The 17,906-nt window shown below is 42.7% G+C and overlaps 1 protein-coding gene across 2 annotated transcripts in view; it reads left to right on the top strand.

Annotated features, from left to right (window-relative positions):
- NECAB3 (N-terminal EF-hand calcium binding protein 3) overlaps positions 1 to 17,906 on the top strand; it is a 231,844-nt gene that overhangs the window by 200,681 nt on the left and 13,257 nt on the right. Inside the window, exon 11 of one of the 2 annotated variants that reach the window (XM_063960212.1) lies at positions 5,129 to 5,206. The exons of the other annotated variant lie outside the window; for it this stretch is intronic. Coding sequence (XP_063816282.1) covers positions 5,129 to 5,206 — 78 coding nt within the window. The remainder of the gene's footprint in view (positions 1 to 5,128; positions 5,207 to 17,906) is intronic. 2 annotated transcript variants of the gene reach the window in all.

Here is a 17,906-nt window from a genome sequence, read left to right as displayed (position 1 = left end):
CTGCTGCTTAATGTATAAAAAGGGTGACTGACTGCCGTAATGTGTAAAAAGGGGGACTCTGCTGCCTAATGTGTAAAAAGCGGACTCTGCCTGCCTAATGTGTAAAAAGGGGGACTCTGCCTGCCTAATGTGTAAAAAGAGGGACTCTGCTGTCTAATGTGTAAAAAGCGGACTCTGCTGTCTAATGTGTAAAAAGCGGACTCTGCCTGCCTAATGTGTAAAAAGGGGGACTCTGCTGTTGTAATTTGTAAAAAGGGACTCTGCCTGCCATATGGTGTAAAAAGGGGACCCTGCCTGCGATATTGTGTAAAAAGGGGACCCTGCCTACCGTAATGTGTAAAAAGGGGCACTCTGCTGCCGTAATGTGTCAAAAGGGGACTCTGCAACTATAATGTATATAAAGGGAGACTCTGTCTGCCTAATATGTCAAAAGGGAGACTCTGCCTGCCTAATATGTCAAAAGGGGGACTCGGCCTGCCTAATGTGTAAAAAGGGGGACTCTGCTGCCATAATGTGTAAAAAGGGGGCTCTGCTGCCTAATGTGTAAAAAGGATGACTCTGACTGCTGTAATGTGTAAAAAGGGGGACTCTGCTGCCTAATGTGTAAAAAGCAAACTCTGCCTGCCTAATGTGTAAAAAGGGGAACTCTGCTGCCGTAATTTGTAAAAAGGGACTCTGCCTGCCGTACTGTGTAAAAGGGGACACTACCTGGCATAAAGTGTTATAGGGGTTGTACCTGGAGTATTGTGAAAAATGTGGCTTTACCTGCATAATGTGTGACAGGGGCTCTATCTGGTATACTGTGTGACAGGGGCTCTACCTGGTGTAATGTGTGTAAGTGACGCTACTGTGAGGCGTAATTTGAATAGTGGAGATTTCAGTACAGCGCAATATGAATTGGTATTTTTTTGTGGCCACGCCCCTTCCTCATGAAGTCATGCCCCTTATTTTTGGCCCTACTGCGTGCACTGACCCTGTTTTGTATATGGAGGGGGGTGGGGGGTGGGGTTTGGTGCCAATGATGTTTCTTGCACACAGAGCTAAAATGTCTAGTTATGGCACTGGTTAACCCAAATGCCTAGACAGTGTAATTGTTTTGATTGTACTCAACAACCCCTGCTGGCCGACTGCTTCTGTTAGCAATTACCTGCCTTTGTTATCGTAGATTGATAGAGCACCACTTACTGTCCTGCATTGAACCTGTAGGCTAACTGTAGGTGGTAACAGGAGAGGTAGCGTATTTGTGCAGTTATATGATGTGATTCTCTGACAAATGCAGCATTTCACACCCGTCCCTCCCTTTCACATGGAAGTAGGAGTATGCAGATGGGAGTCCATGGATGATCAGGGAGAGTAAATAAGGGTTAAAGGGAGTGTCATCCTTTTGGTCAGCATTTGAGTAAATTGCAGGACTGATGACATTTTCCTGCATGTCAAGTCTTTGACTCTATAGGCAGCGTAGAGAGGAGATATTGTAGAGATGTGGGGTCCCTTGACGGAATGCTACAAGCTTAAATGTTGTGATCACAATCTGAACAAATCTCCATGCCTTTATTTTCTGGATACACCCAGATTTACAGTACATGATTGTCATCACAGACAGTGTTGGACTAGGGCCTGAAGGGCCCACCGGAGGAATGTAGTGTTAGGGGCCCATGTTTATGGGTGTGGCCACAGAGGCTTGGCAAAACCATTGCCTGGTCTGGGTCACTTGATAAACATACTATATATATATATATATATATAGATAAATATCAATATACTGTGTATACAGTATAATGTAACATATGCATAATGTATAATTCAAGTACACAGTCTGGAACCTGAAACCTAGAGGAGGAGATGGGCCCTCAGGCAGGGGGGCCCATTGGGGGTTTCTCCTGTACCCCGGTGGGCCAGTCTGACCCTGATCACAGATAACAAACATCTTACAATAGAGAGGAGATAAGTGTTATCTACATGTATAGAGGTGCAGACTGCCTTAGCTATCACATGGACATACTGACTCTGGGGGATGGCATGGCAGCAGTTCCTCACAATTTTAAAGGGAAGACTCTATACAAGAAGTAAGCAATCTATAGATTTCCAGATTATGTGAACTGTCAAGTCCCAGTCATGGGGTGGCAGAGCATACTGGGGAGACCTGTAGCTTCAGAAAAACTGGCATGATATTTAGAATCTTGTGTATAGTAGAAGTCGTTTCAGTACGAAAGGTTTTACAGAGTCTAACAGCTTAATCAAGGAAACTGTAAAAAAAGAATATGTTCTTCCTGTGTGTATTATTCTTTCAAATGTGTTATCATTAAAACATCCATTAAAGTATGCAGCTGAATAAAAAAAATAATCAGCTATTATGATCAGTTAGATATTCAACAAGGAGAATACAGTTCTCGGCAACTGTGACTCAACGCTCTCACATATTCTTTGCAGACAAAAACCTTGTTAGAAAAGCTCCTTTGTCAGTGAACCTTTGAGAGATGTCACAGGTGAAAGGAGCAGATGCAAAATATATATATAGACAGGAATCTCTTTATAGCATACATATCTGGCTAAATCTTTCCTGTAAGGGAAGTCTCTGCGTATTGTTACCGTAAGGACATACAGTTATCGTATTCTGTTACATACAATTAGCAGGTAATGCTTGTAAGAAATAATAATCTTATTATTTCATTATAAAATACAGTCTATTAAATATATGTTAGATATGCCTTCTTAACAAATGGAATGTTCTTTAATAATGCTGAATGGAGTTGACATACTAGTACAATGTATTATAGGTTCTAGATAAATTATGGAGTTTTCTTAGGATAAGATGAGCTAAACCAGATATTGTTTAACCCATGACAAATGTAATCTTAAAGGTAATAGTGGCATGTCTATGATGAGTGCAGAGTGTGTGATGGACATGTGACCCTGGGTCATACCTTTCACCAGGAATAAACCCCACAGTGTGCTTGCATCAGGCACCCCCTAGTGATACCATCTTCCAGGTAATATCTTCAGAAAGATGGCACCAGCACAGGTATTAGCAAAGACATGTGGCACTGTGCCAGGGCTTTTATATAGGCTGCAAATGCACCGTCTAGATCTTCTGAGGCTATAAAATGCATCTCTAGCTAAAAGCAACTCCCAATTATACAAATCCAATACGTTAATACTGAATTAGTTTCTGCAACCTTTTTATTCAAAAGAATGGACAGATTAATTCAAGCCTTCAGTCTAGAATACAGGCAGAAGTGTTAGCTTTACAGAACCTTCTTCATAAACCTCTTTGGACTCCCATTATAATAGCTACAGTTATATTTTTCCATGCATAATAAAAAAAAATAAACATTACAATAATAAAAATCAATATAAGTATATGTTAACATAAAAAAGTGAACACTTAATGATATAACACAAATAGATTGCCATCTCTGACAAAATAAAACAACATCAATTATTAGTCAGTGATACATATATAATGGCAGCACTGTGACAATTAATAGATTATACAATGAACATTTCTAAAGATCTTCTATCCCAGCTTTAGATCAATTTTACTTAGGGAAGAGAATTTTTTCTAAGCGTTGATTTTGAAATTTGGTATTTTCCTTGCAGCATACAAACTGGGATAAGATGCAAACCCCAAGATTTATTAAGCAGCAGGTTTTGAACGTGCAACAAAAAAACTCCTTGAAAATTAAATTGCCTCTGAGAGGTGTTTTAATTCTAGGCTGATAGTTGAAAAATTTCCACTACCAGCACCAAACTTTACTAGCCAGGGCTGGTGGCACTATAGCAGGCTGTGACTCATATAGAGAAAGAGTCTTCTTTGTTCCATGACTCATGAGATCTTAACAAAATAAAAAAATAAAAACTGACACATAAGTGATGCAATACTACCACTTACAAGTTTGTGGCTCAAATGACCGTTCACTGCTGATCAATGCCAAAGGAATATATCGGGATGCATTAAATGATCAGAGTGTGAGAATAGCCATGCACTTTTTTGACAAGATCATAGGGATGTATGGACTGAACCATGCATCTCCATGATCTTGGGGTAGAGACCACTTCCCCCATGGTCTCCAGAGTTTCCACTTCCAGAAATCACAAACTCGGGTAGCACTGATTGAAGACAAGATACTGTTCATTACAATAGATATTATTTTTATATAATTTTCATGCTTGCCCCCAGGGGTTAAAGTGTGTGTGTGTGTGGGGGGGGGGACACAAGGTGGAACTGAGTTCCACCACCTGTAATTGTATATGGAACTAGTTATGAACTAGTGGAACTATCCAGTATTATGATATAATATAACATTTTAAGACTTTAATAAGACTGACAGTATGCCTTTTTGCAGATGATACAAAGATATGCAACAGGGTAGACACCCTGGGTGGGTTAAAACAAATGATTGATGATCTTGGTAGACTTGAGAAATGGTCAAAAATGTGGCAATTACAGTTTAATGCTAAAAAATGCAAAATCATGCACTTGGATCACGAAAACCCAAAGGCTAAATATAGTATCAAGGGTACTATAATGGAAACTACTGAGGAGGAAAGCGATTTAGGAGTCACTATTTCAAGTTACTTAAAGGCAAAAAAGCAATGCAACAAAGCAATGAGGAAGGCAAGTCCAGAGTCCCTGGATGGTATTTTTAATACATATGGGTGGTAGACACTTTCAAATATACCAAGTATCTTAACAGAGTACAGGAGGGAAACATTTTTCAAAGGATGAGAAGTATCAGAACTCGAGGACATACACTGAAACTGGAGGGAGACAAGTTCAGGGGAAATGTAAAGAAAAATTACTTCACAGAAAGGGTAGTGGATAAGTGGAATAGCCTCCCATCAGAGGTGGTAGAGGCTAAGACAGTAGAGCAATTTAAACATGCTTGAGATGGGCATATCAATATCCTTACGAAGAACTAAGGTTCGAAAAGGGTTGAGATTAGCTAAAGGATAAAAATGGGGCAAACTAGATGGGTCAAGTGGTTCTTATCTGCCGTCAAATTCTGTGTTTCTATGGGTCACTTTCTATCTGAACTTCTTTCAAAAATTTGTTTTATGTTTCTTTGTGTTATTATAGCATTGGATTTGGTTAGTGACATTCAATACTGTAATCTGTTTTATTCAGTGTATCTGCCCTGAAGCATTACTCCCAGCCAGGCTATACATTGTATGAGATATGGAGGGATGAGGAATCATGGAGAAGGTAAGGGAAACATAATTTTTGCACTACAAAAATGGGTAAAGGATGCTCAGTATGTACCATGACTACATGTCAATACTACTAAGAGGTCCAGATTTACATACAGACACATATTTTAGATGACATATTTCACACTGGGCCACAAGGATCACTTTTTTCTCTTTTAATTTAAATTACTTACATCTGGCTAAGTGGTTTATTCAATTGGAAAATCAGAGTGAAGTCCAGGAGCGGTATATTGTGTGCTGAGCAAAATGGATTAGATTAGAAGGCATGATGCAGTACATACAGTATGATATGTTCCCAAGATCTTTCTTTCCAAAATTTGAGGCTTTTAGCATATTCTAAAATGAGAAATAAAATGTATCCCCAAAAAAATATATATTTATTGAAATTTGAAGAAAGTGAATCAAAAGCAAGCAGGATTTTCTATTTTATTTTATAAACACCACAAATAAATACTTTGTGGTTTCAAACAGAAAAAAAACGGCATTCTATGTGTAGGTTTTTTACAAGAAAGCAAATCTTCACTTAAAATGAAAATGCATTTTTTTCCTAATTTTCACATCTTCATTTAAACACTTTCTATGTGTAAGAAGAATCTGCTAGCCCAACAAGGCCTAGAATTTTTTAAACTAGACAACCAAATACATTAAATGAGAGACATTTTTATTTGACACAAGTTGAGGGAATATGGGCTTTAGATATCACCCCACGTAAAAAGTAATTTTTTGAGTACTCTGGATCCCCTGGTTACACACACCTCTCCTACTGTCACTGTCTCGTGGGGCACATACAACTCCTGCCCCTCCTCCCCACCCCAGCTGCTCCCTTGAGGGAACACCAATAATGATATTCCATAATAGTTATTCCATGTAGTTAACATAATTCTGTAAAATGGTGACTCAACGAACCACCTATACACATACCACCAATCTACATTTATGACATTCACACTAAACAGCATAAATGGTAATAACTAAAACCAACAAATTATTGTTGAGTGATGATTCACATACCAGTAAAACAGGTTTACTACAGTAAAATTTCTGAATATGTCAGTTTGTAGACGTATTAGAAAGATTACTTAAAGTGTTACAATTGTGTCCACTTATATTAAATGGACTATTTTGTCCATCATGGAACAACCATTGTGTTTGCTGCCACCTAGTGCATGTTTTAAGATTGAAATGACAATAGAGAATAACAAAATGCCCAGCGTGCTTTGCTGATCTGCAACTCTTTCCCTATGTATTTAACAAACAAGTGCCTCCTATTTGTCAGATGGGTTCTATTAAAAACAATCATTGGGGAAGTTCATTTCAGGGTCATCTGCATGGAGTACCTCCCAACACACGTGCTCAGGGAAATGAGTGAAGATTACATACAGTAATAAGTCACAGTGTGGGCAGCCAGACGTGCTGAATTGAATTTCCCTGATTGTATTAAAGTAGTGAAAGGCAAAATACTGTACATGTAAATCAGGGGATTTCACAAATGGGCTTGATGCCGAGTTACAAGTCATACTGTACTTTACTTCAAAGAAGCCTGCATAAAAGAAAAAGTGTATATTATCCTGTATGCAGAGTTGTATGCATCTCACGATACAACCGCCTCTACATGTGCATTGGTTTCACTATTTTGTACAAGTCAGCATCAATGTGACAGTGTGCACTTGCAACTACCCTATACTAGGTGCACAAAATACATCTACAAAACAGGTGTATTTCTGCTAAGTCCTCACTGAGCTTTGCCTATGAAAGAACAACCAGTTGCAACCCGGAGTGCGAATACATGCAAGATAGTCTCTCCAAATGGGGGTATGTGCAACTCTACAGCAGCCTGAAGTGCTGAAGTCAACTTATTTATATAATTACAGAAGGCATTTGAATACATCAGTGACTTCATGAAGCCAGACCTGCCTTCACTGGTGCAAGCATCACTTTAGGGATCTGCGGGTGACATTGGGAATGAGTGTAACTTAAGACACTGTTTTGCACTAGATACAGCCTTTATGAGTAATAGTATGTCATACTTTTTGGTTTTTGCAGTGCACGTGACATCATGGTGTATTTACAATCCTTTCCAGAATACATTAAACAAGTCTAAACCATATTACCACACTTATGCCAACATAACCTCTTAACAAAAATGGAGAGTTAATGATGTTATCCTAACAAAAAAGAAAATATTATTACCATGATTAATGGCACACTTCTGTTAGTCTCCATGAAATGAAGCAAGAAGCGCCGTTTCAGTTATGCCTTTTTTTTATGGTAACCAAAATATTAAAATACTCGTCATACTGTGACACTGGGTGTAAATTAGCGTGTTTTGTTGCCCACAATAAAATCATTATATCCACATTATAATAAAAAATAGAAAAATCAGATTGATGTAGATTTGGCCACAAATGGTGCCTCAAAACAAGGGTGCAAATTAATTTTCCATAAAAAAAGCTGTATGTATGTATGTATATGCACAGTTGCAACTATTTCAAAATACATGCAGGTCAGCACCAGTCACATATGCATTTGGTTTACACCAGGCATACCTGTCCTACACATAAACCAATGTTTAAAGATGTTTGCTTTGCTGCACAATATGCATTACTGAGTATCAATAAAACTTTTAATCTTTACCTTGTACATTAGAAACACCTTCCTGAATGTGTACAGAAAAGCATTTCCCTAAATGTGCACATAAAAGTACAATCCGCATCAACAGTGCATTCACAAACAGCCAATTACAATGCATTAGCGATGGCTTCTGTCATCATCATCATATTGGCCACGACCAACAAATGAACAGGCTTTCACAGGCCCATATATGCACCCATGTTGTAGTATGCATTGCGTAAATACGCTCTTAATGTAGGCCTATACCAAAACACCCTTTCTCATCCTCCATATGCAATGCTACTTTACATATAATTCAAAAATGTACTGGCACTGGTATGAAGTCGCTTAAGTAACCCCATTCTTGGAAAATTGGGGACAAGTTAGTAAAAAACATATATAAATATATAATACATATAAATATACAAAACACACGTAGTCCGGCTCTCCCTGTTCTTAACATACTGATCCCGGTGCCCTCACAAAACTTGTAAATACCATATTCCTGGTGCAGCACTCACGGATTCATAAACTCAGACTGTAGGCTGGCGTAGACAATAATGTTTCAGTGCCACTTTATTAATGTCATGGCACTTTCAGCAGACAAAATTTGTCTGATGAAAGCGCCGTGACATTAATAAAGTGGCACTGAAATGTTTTTGTCTACGCCAGCCTACAGTCTGAGTTTATTAATCCGTGAGTGCCGCACCAGGAATATGGTGTATATGTGTATATATATATATATATATATATATATATATATATATATAAAATGTATGGGTTGGGTATAGAGATGAGCGGGTTCGGTTTCTTTGAATCCGAACCCGCACGAACTTCACTTTTTTTTTCACGGGTCCGAGCGACTCGGATCTTCCCGCCTTGCTCGGTTAACCCGAGCGCGCCCGAACGTCATCATGACGCTGTCGGATTCTCGCGAGACTCGGATTCTATATAAGGAGCCGCGCGTCGCCGCCATTTTCACACGTGCATTGAGATTGATAGGGAGAGGACGTGGCTGGCGTCCTCTCCATTAGAATAGATTAGAAGAGAGAGAGAGAGAGAGAGATTGTGCAGACAGAGTTTACCACAGTGACCAGTGCAGTTGTTGTTAAGTTAACTTTTATTTAATATATCCGTTCTCTGCTATATCCGTTCTCTGCCTGAAAAAAACGATACACAGCAGTCACACAGTGTGACTCAGTCTGTGTGCACTCAGCTCAGCCCAGTGTGCTGCACATCAATGTATAAAAGCTTATAATAATTGTGGGGGAGACTGGGGTCACTGCAGGTTGTTATAGCAGGAGCCAGGAGTACATAATATTATATTAATTTAAAATTAAACAGTGCACACTTTTGCTGCAGGAGTGCCACTGCCAGTGTGACTAGTGGTGACCAGTGCCTGACCACCAGTATAGTAGTATATTGTTGTATACTATCTCTTTATCAACCAGTCTATATTAGCAGCAGACACAGTACAGTGCGGTAGTTCACGGCTGTGGCTACCTCTGTGTCGGCAGTCGGCACTCGGCAGGCAGTCCGTCCATCCATAATTGTATAATTATATACCACCTAACCGTGGTATTTTTTTTTCTTTCTTTATACCGTCGTCATAGTCATACTAGTTGTTACGAGTATACTACTATCTCTTTATCAACCAGTGTACAGTGCGGTAGTTCACGGCTGTGGCTACCTCTGTGTCGGCAGTCGGCAGGCAGTCCGTCCATCCATAATTGTATTATTATAATATATACCACCTAACCGTGGTTTTTTTTTCATTCTTTATACCGTCATAGTGTCATACTAGTTGTTACGAGTATACTACTATCTCTTTATCAACCAGTGTACAGTGCGGTAGTTCACGGCTGTGGCTACCTCTGTGTCGGCAGTCGGCAGGCAGTCCGTCCATCCATAATTGTATTATAATATATACCACCTAACCGTGGTTTTTTTTTCATTCTTTATACCGTCATAGTCAGTCATACTAGTTGTTACGAGTATACTACTATCTCTTTATCAACCAGTGTACAGTGCGGTAGTTCACGGCTGTGGCTACCTCTGTGTCGGCACTCGGCAGGCAGTCCGTCCATCCATAATTGTATTATAATATATACCACCTAACCGTGGTTTTTTTTTCATTCTTTATACCGTCATAGTGTCATACTAGTTGTTACGAGTATACTACTATCTCTTTATCAACCAGTGTACAGTGCGGTAGTTCACGGCTGTGGCTACCTCTGTGTCGGCAGTCGGCAGGCAGTCCGTCCATCCATAATTGTATTATAATATATACCACCTAACCGTGTTTTTTTTTTCATTCTTTATACCGTCATAGTCAGTCATACTAGTTGTTACGAGTATACTACTATCTCTTTATCAACCAGTGTACAGTGCGGTAGTTCACGGCTGTGGCTACCTCTGTGTCGGAACTCGGCAGGCAGTCCGTCCATCCATAATTGTATTACAATATATACCACCTAACCGTGGTTTTTTTTTCATTCTTTATACCGTCATAGTCAGTCATACTAGTTGTTACGAGTATACTACTATCTCTTTATCAACCAGTGTACAGTGCGGTAGTTCACGGCTGTGGCTACCTCTGTGTCGGAACTCGGCAGGCAGTCCGTCCATCCATAATTGTATTATTATAATATATACCACCTAACCGTGGTTTTTTTTTCATTCTTTATACCGTCATAGTGTCATACTAGTTGTTACGAGTATACTACTATCTCTTTATCAACCAGTGTACAGTGCGGTAGTTCACGGCTGTGGCTACCTCTGTGTCGGAACTCGGCAGGCAGTCCGTCCATCCATAATTGTATTACAATATATACCACCTAACCGTGGTTTTTTTTTCATTCTTTATACCGTCATAGTCAGTCATACTAGTTGTTACGAGTATACTACTATCTCTTTATCAACCAGTGTACAGTGCGGTAGTTCACGGCTGTGGCTACCTCTGTGTCGGCACTCGGCAGGCAGTCCGTCCATCCATAATTGTATTACAATATATACCACCTAACCGTGGTTTTTTTATACCACCTAACCGTGGCAGTCCGTCCATAATTGTATACTAGTATCCAATCCATCCATCTCCATTGTTTACCTGAGGTGCCTTTTAGTTCTGCCTATAAAATATGGAGAACAAAAAAGTTGAGGTTCCAAAATTAGGGAAAGATCAAGATCCACTTCCACCTCGTGCTGAAGCTGCTGCCACTAGTCATGGCCGAGACGATGAAATGCCAGCAACGTCGTCTGCCAAGGCCGATGCCCAATGTCATAGTACAGAGCATGTCAAATCCAAAACACCAAATATCAGAAAAAAAAGGACTCCAAAACCTAAAATAAAATTGTCGGAGGAGAAGCGTAAACTTGCCAATATGCCATTTACCACACGGAGTGGCAAGGAACGGCTGAGGCCCTGGCCTATGTTCATGGCTAGTGGTTCAGCTTCACATGAGGATGGAAGCACTCAGCCTCTCGCTAGAAAACTGAAAAGACTCAAGCTGGCAAAAGCACCGCAAAGAACTGTGCGTTCTTTGAAATCCCAAATCCACAAGGAGAGTCCAATTGTGTCGGTTGCGATGCCTGACCTTCCCAACACTGGACGTGAAGAGCATGCGCCTTCCACTATTTGCATGCCCCCTGCAAGTGCTGGAAGGAGCACCCGCAGTCCAGTTCCTGATAGTCAGATTGAAGATGTCAGTGTTGAAGTACACCAGGATGAGGAGGATATGGGTGTTGCTGGCGCTGGGGAGGAAATTGACCAGAAGGATTCTGATGGTGAGGTGGTTTGTTTAAGTCAGGCACCCGGGGAGACACCTGTTGTCCGTGGGAGGAATATGGCCGTTGACATGCCAGGTGAAAATACCAAAAAAATCAGCTCTTCGGTGTGGAGGTATTTCACCAGAAATGCGGACAACAGGTGTCAAGCCGTGTGTTCCCTTTGTCAAGCTGTAATAAGTAGGGGTAAGGACGTTAACCACCTCGGAACATCCTCCCTTATACGTCACCTGCAGCGCATTCATAATAAGTCAGTGACAAGTTCAAAAACTTTGGGTGACAGCGGAAGCAGTCCACTGACCAGTAAATCCCTTCCTCTTGTAACCAAGCTCACGCAAACCACCCCACCAACTCCCTCAGTGTCAATTTCCTCCTTCCCCAGGAATGCCAATAGTCCTGCAGGCCATGTCACTGGCAAGTCTGACGAGTCCTCTCCTGCCTGGGATTCCTCCGATGCATCCTTGCGTGTAACGCCTACTGCTGCTGGCGCTGCTGTTGTTGCCGCTGGGAGTCGATGGTCATCCCAGAGGGGAAGTCGTAAGCCCACTTGTACTACTTCCAGTAAGCAATTGACTGTTCAACAGTCCTTTGCGAGGAAGATGAAATATCACAGCAGTCATCCTACTGCAAAGCGGATAACTGAGTCCTTGACAACTATGTTGGTGTTAGACGTGCGTCCGGTATCCGCCGTTAGTTCACAGGGAACTAGACAATTTATTGAGGCAGTGTGCCCCCGTTACCAAATACCATCTAGGTTCCACTTCTCTAGGCAGGCGATACCGAGAATGTACACGGACGTCAGAAAAAGACTCACCAGTGTCCTAAAAAATGCAGTTGTACCCAATGTCCACTTAACCACGGACATGTGGACAAGTGGAGCAGGGCAGGGTCAGGACTATATGACTGTGACAGCCCACTGGGTAGATGTATGGACTCCCGCCGCAAGAACAGCAGCGGCGGCACCAGTAGCAGCATCTCGCAAACGCCAACTCTTTCCTAGGCAGGCTACGCTTTGTATCACCGCTTTCCAGAATACGCACACAGCTGAAAACCTCTTACGGCAACTGAGGAAGATCATCGCGGAATGGCTTACCCCAATTGGACTCTCCTGTGGATTTGTGGCATCGGACAACGCCAGCAATATTGTGTGTGCATTAAATATGGGCAAATTCCAGCACGTCCCATGTTTTGCACATACCTTGAATTTGGTGGTGCAGAATTTTTTAAAAAACGACAGGGGCGTGCAAGAGATGCTGTCGGTGGCCAGAAAAATTGCGGGACACTTTCGGCGTACAGGCACCACGTACAGAAGACTGGAGCACCACCAAAAACTACTGAACCTGCCCTGCCATCATCTGAAGCAAGAAGTGGTAACGAGGTGGAATTCAACCCTCTATATGCTTCAGAGGTTGGAGGAGCAGCAAAAGGCCATTCAAGCCTATACAATTGAGCACGATATATGAGATGGAATGCACCTGTCTCAAGTGCAGTGGAGAATGATTTCAACGTTGTGCAAGGTTCTGATGCCCTTTGAACTTGCCACACGTGAAGTCAGTTCAGACACTGCCAGCCTGAGTCAGGTCATTCCCCTCATCAGGCTTTTGCAGAAGAAGCTGGAGGCATTGAAGAAGGAGCTAACACGGAGCGATTCCGCTAGGCATGTGGGACTTGTGGATGCAGCCCTTAATTCGCTTAACAAGGATTCACGGGTGGTCAATCTGTTGAAATCAGAGCACTACATTTTGGCCACCGTGCTCGATCCTAGATTTAAAGCCTACCTTGGATCTCTCTTTCCGGCAGACACAGGTCTGCTGGGGTTGAAAGACCTGCTGGTGACAAAATTGTCAAGTCAAGCGGAACGCGACCTGTCAACATCTCCTCCTTCACATTCTCCCGCAACTGGGGGTGCGAGGAAAAGGCTCAGAATTCCGAGCCCACCCGCTGGCGGTGATGCAGGGCAGTCTGGAGCGACTGCTGATGCTGACATCTGGTCCGGACTGAAGGACCTGCCAACGATTACGGACATGTCGTCTACTGTCACTGCATATGATTCTCTCAACATTGATAGAATGGTGGAGGATTATATGAGTGACCGCATCCAAGTAGGCACGTCACACAGTCCGTACTTATACTGGCAGGAAAAAGAGGCAATTTGGAGGCCCTTGCACAAACTGGCTTTATTCTACCTAAGTTGCCCTCCCACAAGTGTGTACTCCGAAAGAGTGTTTAGTGCCGCCGCTCACCTTGTCAGCAATCGGCGTACGAGGTTACATCCAGAAAATGTGGAGAAGATGATGTTCATTAAAATGAATTATAATCAATTCCTCCGCGGAGACATTGACCAGCAGCAATTGCCTCCACAAAGTACACAGGGAGCTGAGATGGTGGATTCCAGTGGGGACGAATTGATAATCTGTGAGGAGGGGGATGTACACGGTGATATATCGGAGGGTGAAGATGAGGTGGACATCTTGCCTCTGTAGAGCCAGTTTGTGCAAGGAGAGATTAATTGCTTCTTTTTTGGGGGGGGTCCAAACCAACCCGTCATATCAGTCACAGTCGTGTGGCAGACCCTGTCACTGAAATGATGGGTTGGTTAAAGTGTGCATGTCCTGTTTTGTTTATACAACATAAGGGTGGGTGGGAGGGCCCAAGGATAATTCCATCTTGCACCTCTTTTTTCTTTTCTTTTTCTTTGCATCATGTGCTGATTGGGGAGGGTTTTTTGGAAGGGACATCCTGCGTGACACTGCAGTGCCACTCCTAGATGGGCCCGGTGTTTGTGTCGGCCACTAGGGTCGCTAATCTTACTCACACAGCTACCTCATTGCGCCTCTTTTTTTCTTTGCGTCATGTGCTGTTTGGGGAGGGTTTTTTGGAAGGGACATCCTGCGTGACACTGCAGTGCCACTCCTAGATGGGCCCGGTGTTTGTGTCGGCCACTAGGGTCGCTAATCTTACTCACACAGTCAGCTACCTCATTGCGCCTCTTTTTTTCTTTGCGTCATGTGCTGTTTGGGGAGGGTTTTTTGGAAGGGCCATCCTGCGTGACACTGCAGTGCCACTCCTAGATGGGCCCGGTGTTTGTGTCGGCCACTAGGGTCGCTAATCTTACTCACACAGCTACCTCATTGCGCCTCTTTTTTTCTTTGCGTCATGTGCTGTTTGGGGAGGGTTTTTTGGAAGGGCCATCCTGCGTGACACTGCAGTGCCACTCCTAGATGGGCCCGGTGTTTGTGTCGGCCACTAGGGTCGCTAATGTTACTCACATAGCTACCTCATTGCGCCTCTTTTTTTCTTTGCGTCATGTGCTGTTTGGGGAGGGTTTTTTGGAAGGGACATCCTGCGTGACACTGCAGTGCCACTCCTAGATGGGCCCGGTGTTTGTGTCGGCCACTAGGGTCGCTTATCTTACTCACACAGCGACCTCGGTGCAAATTTTAGGACTAAAAATAATATTGTGAGGTGTGAGGTATTCAGAATAGACTGAAAATGAGTGTAAATTATGGTTTTTGAGGTTAATAATACTTTGGGATCAAAATGACCCCCAAATTCTATGATTTAAGCTGTTTTTTAGTGTTTTTGGAAAAAAACACCCGAATCCAAAACACACCCGAATCCGACAAAAATAATTCGGTGAGGTTTTGCCAAAACGCGTTCGAACCCAAAACACGGCCGCGGAACCGAACCCAAAACCAAAACACAAAACCCGAAAAATTTCAGGCGCTCATCTCTAGTTGGGTACAGTATGTGTGACCAGTGTCACAATACTGTCGGCGGATGCTGGGATCCGTCGGTATTGTGACCGGCGGTCTCCTGACTGCTGGTCAAATAACAGCATCCCTTATATATAGGAAGAGCAGGGAATCGGCAGCACTCACAGCAAACAATCAGAAACGTGTATGGGCAACAGCCAGGCTGTTGTTTTTGGAGTGCACCCAGCCTGTTCTTGGAGTGGTGAGTGCTGAATACCTGGAGGATATATATATCCTCCAGACTGACATGGACTATGTTATATATACACTGCTCAAAAAAATAAAGGGAACACTAAAATAACACATCCTAGATCTGAATGAATGAAATATTCTTATTAAATACTTTGTTCTTTACATAGTTGAATGTGCTGACAACAAAATCACACAAAAATTAACAATGGAAATCAAATTTATTAACCCATGGAGGTCTGGATTTGGAATCACACTCAAAATTAAAGAGGAAAAACACACTACAGGCTGATCCAACTTTGATGTAATGTCCTTAAAACAAGTCAAAATGAGGCTCAGTAGTGTGTGTGGCCTCCACGTACCTGTATGACCTCCCTACAATGCCTGGGTATGCTCCTGAATAGGTGGCGGATGGTCTCCTGAGGGATCTCCTCCCAGACCTGGACTAAAGCATTCACCAACTCCTGGACAGTCTGTGGTGCAACGTGGCGTTGGTGGATGGAGCGAGACATGATGTCCCAGATATTGGATCAATTGGATTCATGTCTGGGGAACAGGCGGGCCAGTCCATAGCATCAATGCCTTCATCTTGCAGGAACTGCTGACACACTCCAGCCACATGAGGTCTAGCATTGTCTTGCATTAGGAGGAACCCAGGGCCAACCACACCAGCATATGGTCTCACAAGGGGTCTGAGGATCTCATATCGGTATCTAATGGCAGTCAGGCTACCTCTGGCGAGCACATGGAGGGCTGTGCGGACCCCTAAAGAAATGCCACCCCACGCCATTACTGACCCACTGCCAAACCGGTCATCCTGGAGGATGTTGCAGGCAGCAGAACGTTCTCCTTGGCATCTCCAGACTCTGTCACGTCTGTCACATGTGCTCAGTGAGAACCTGCTTTCATCTGTGAAGAGCACAGGGCGCCAGTAGCGAATTTGCCAATCTTGGGGGTATATTTACTAAGCTCCCGATTTTGACCGAGATGGTGTTTTTTCTTCAAAGTGTAATCTCGGGAATTTACTAAACTCAAATCACGGTAGTGATGAGGACATTCGGATTTTTATTACGGCTGTGTAGTAAAAATACAAATTAATACACCATCGGTCAAACGCGGCTGTTTAGGTATTGAACTCTGTCATTTACTAAGCATTCGTATTTGAAATCTCTACCGAGAAAATGCATGTGCGGCCGTGATAAAATACTAATCGTACAAAAAGCCTAAAAAAAAATAGACCTGCTTTTGAGAAGCGTGTTTACATGTGTTGCCAATTCTACATTACTCACACCTGACTTTTTGGACCTTTAAAAGGGGCCCAAGCACATTTTTCTCCTCTCTCACTCTGAAATGGCTGCTACCGTGTGTAGTACTGCTTTCTTGTTTGCTGGGGGATACCTGACACTGCTCCATGAGGCTACAATAAACCAAGGCCAGGGAAATGAACATGGTCAGCAGGTTGTACAGGTTCCGCGTAGGCTGGGCATGCCTGTTTTTTTTTAGTGGGCGTTTAAACTTTAACAAATTGGCTGATGACCAGGTTATACAGATGGTCCGACTAAATGTAAATGACATTTTCCGTCTGTATGACCTTGACAAACTGAACCTAGACCCTGAGACAGCACGCTCTCGCTCTGTCTCAGGGCTGCACAAACTCCTGGCTGTGTTGCACTTTATGGCTACTGGCAGCTTCCAGCCTGTGACTGGCGATGTCATTAGTATCTCACAGGCCACCTTTTCTAAATATTTAATTCAGGTGAGTTAAAACATACATACACGTCTATGTCTAAGTGGTGCTTCTGTAATGTAATATAACACAGTATTGTATTGATTACAGGTCATGACACTCACCTTAAATTTAGGAATGTCCACTCAGGTTTTGGATGTCTTGGATGGTCACAAAGATGCCTCTCTCTGCTTCCCTACCCAGGAGTCGCAGTGGCATGCAGTCAGGGTAGCTTTCTCTGAGCTTGCGGCCATGCCCAATGTGCTGGGTGCCATAGATTACACACACGTTGAGCTGAGGCCACCTAGGGGCAGGCAAAATATTTATACCAATAGACATCTGGGCCAAGACACTAATGTGCCGGTGGTTTCTGTAGCTAATGAAACAATACACATATTCCGTGTGAACAATTTATTACCTTGAACACAGGCATTTTTGCTGTAACAAATCAACATAATTTTTAAATTAACAAACTATTAGCTGCAGGCCTGATTATTATTTTTTTTGGTGTGTTCTGGGTGCCGAGGATTGGGCTGGCTCGTTGGTCCGGGTTCTACTGGAGCGTCTAACTGGGGATTGAACTGGAGTCTGGCTTGGTGTAGTTGTCCCCGAGCTAGAGCTGACTTGGTGTG

Source organism: Pseudophryne corroboree, chromosome 3 (assembly GCF_028390025.1).
Source record: "Pseudophryne corroboree isolate aPseCor3 chromosome 3, aPseCor3.hap2, whole genome shotgun sequence".
NCBI classification, from domain to species: Eukaryota; Metazoa; Chordata; class Amphibia; order Anura; family Myobatrachidae; genus Pseudophryne; species Pseudophryne corroboree.
This window is presented reverse-complemented; position numbering and strand designations above follow the sequence as displayed.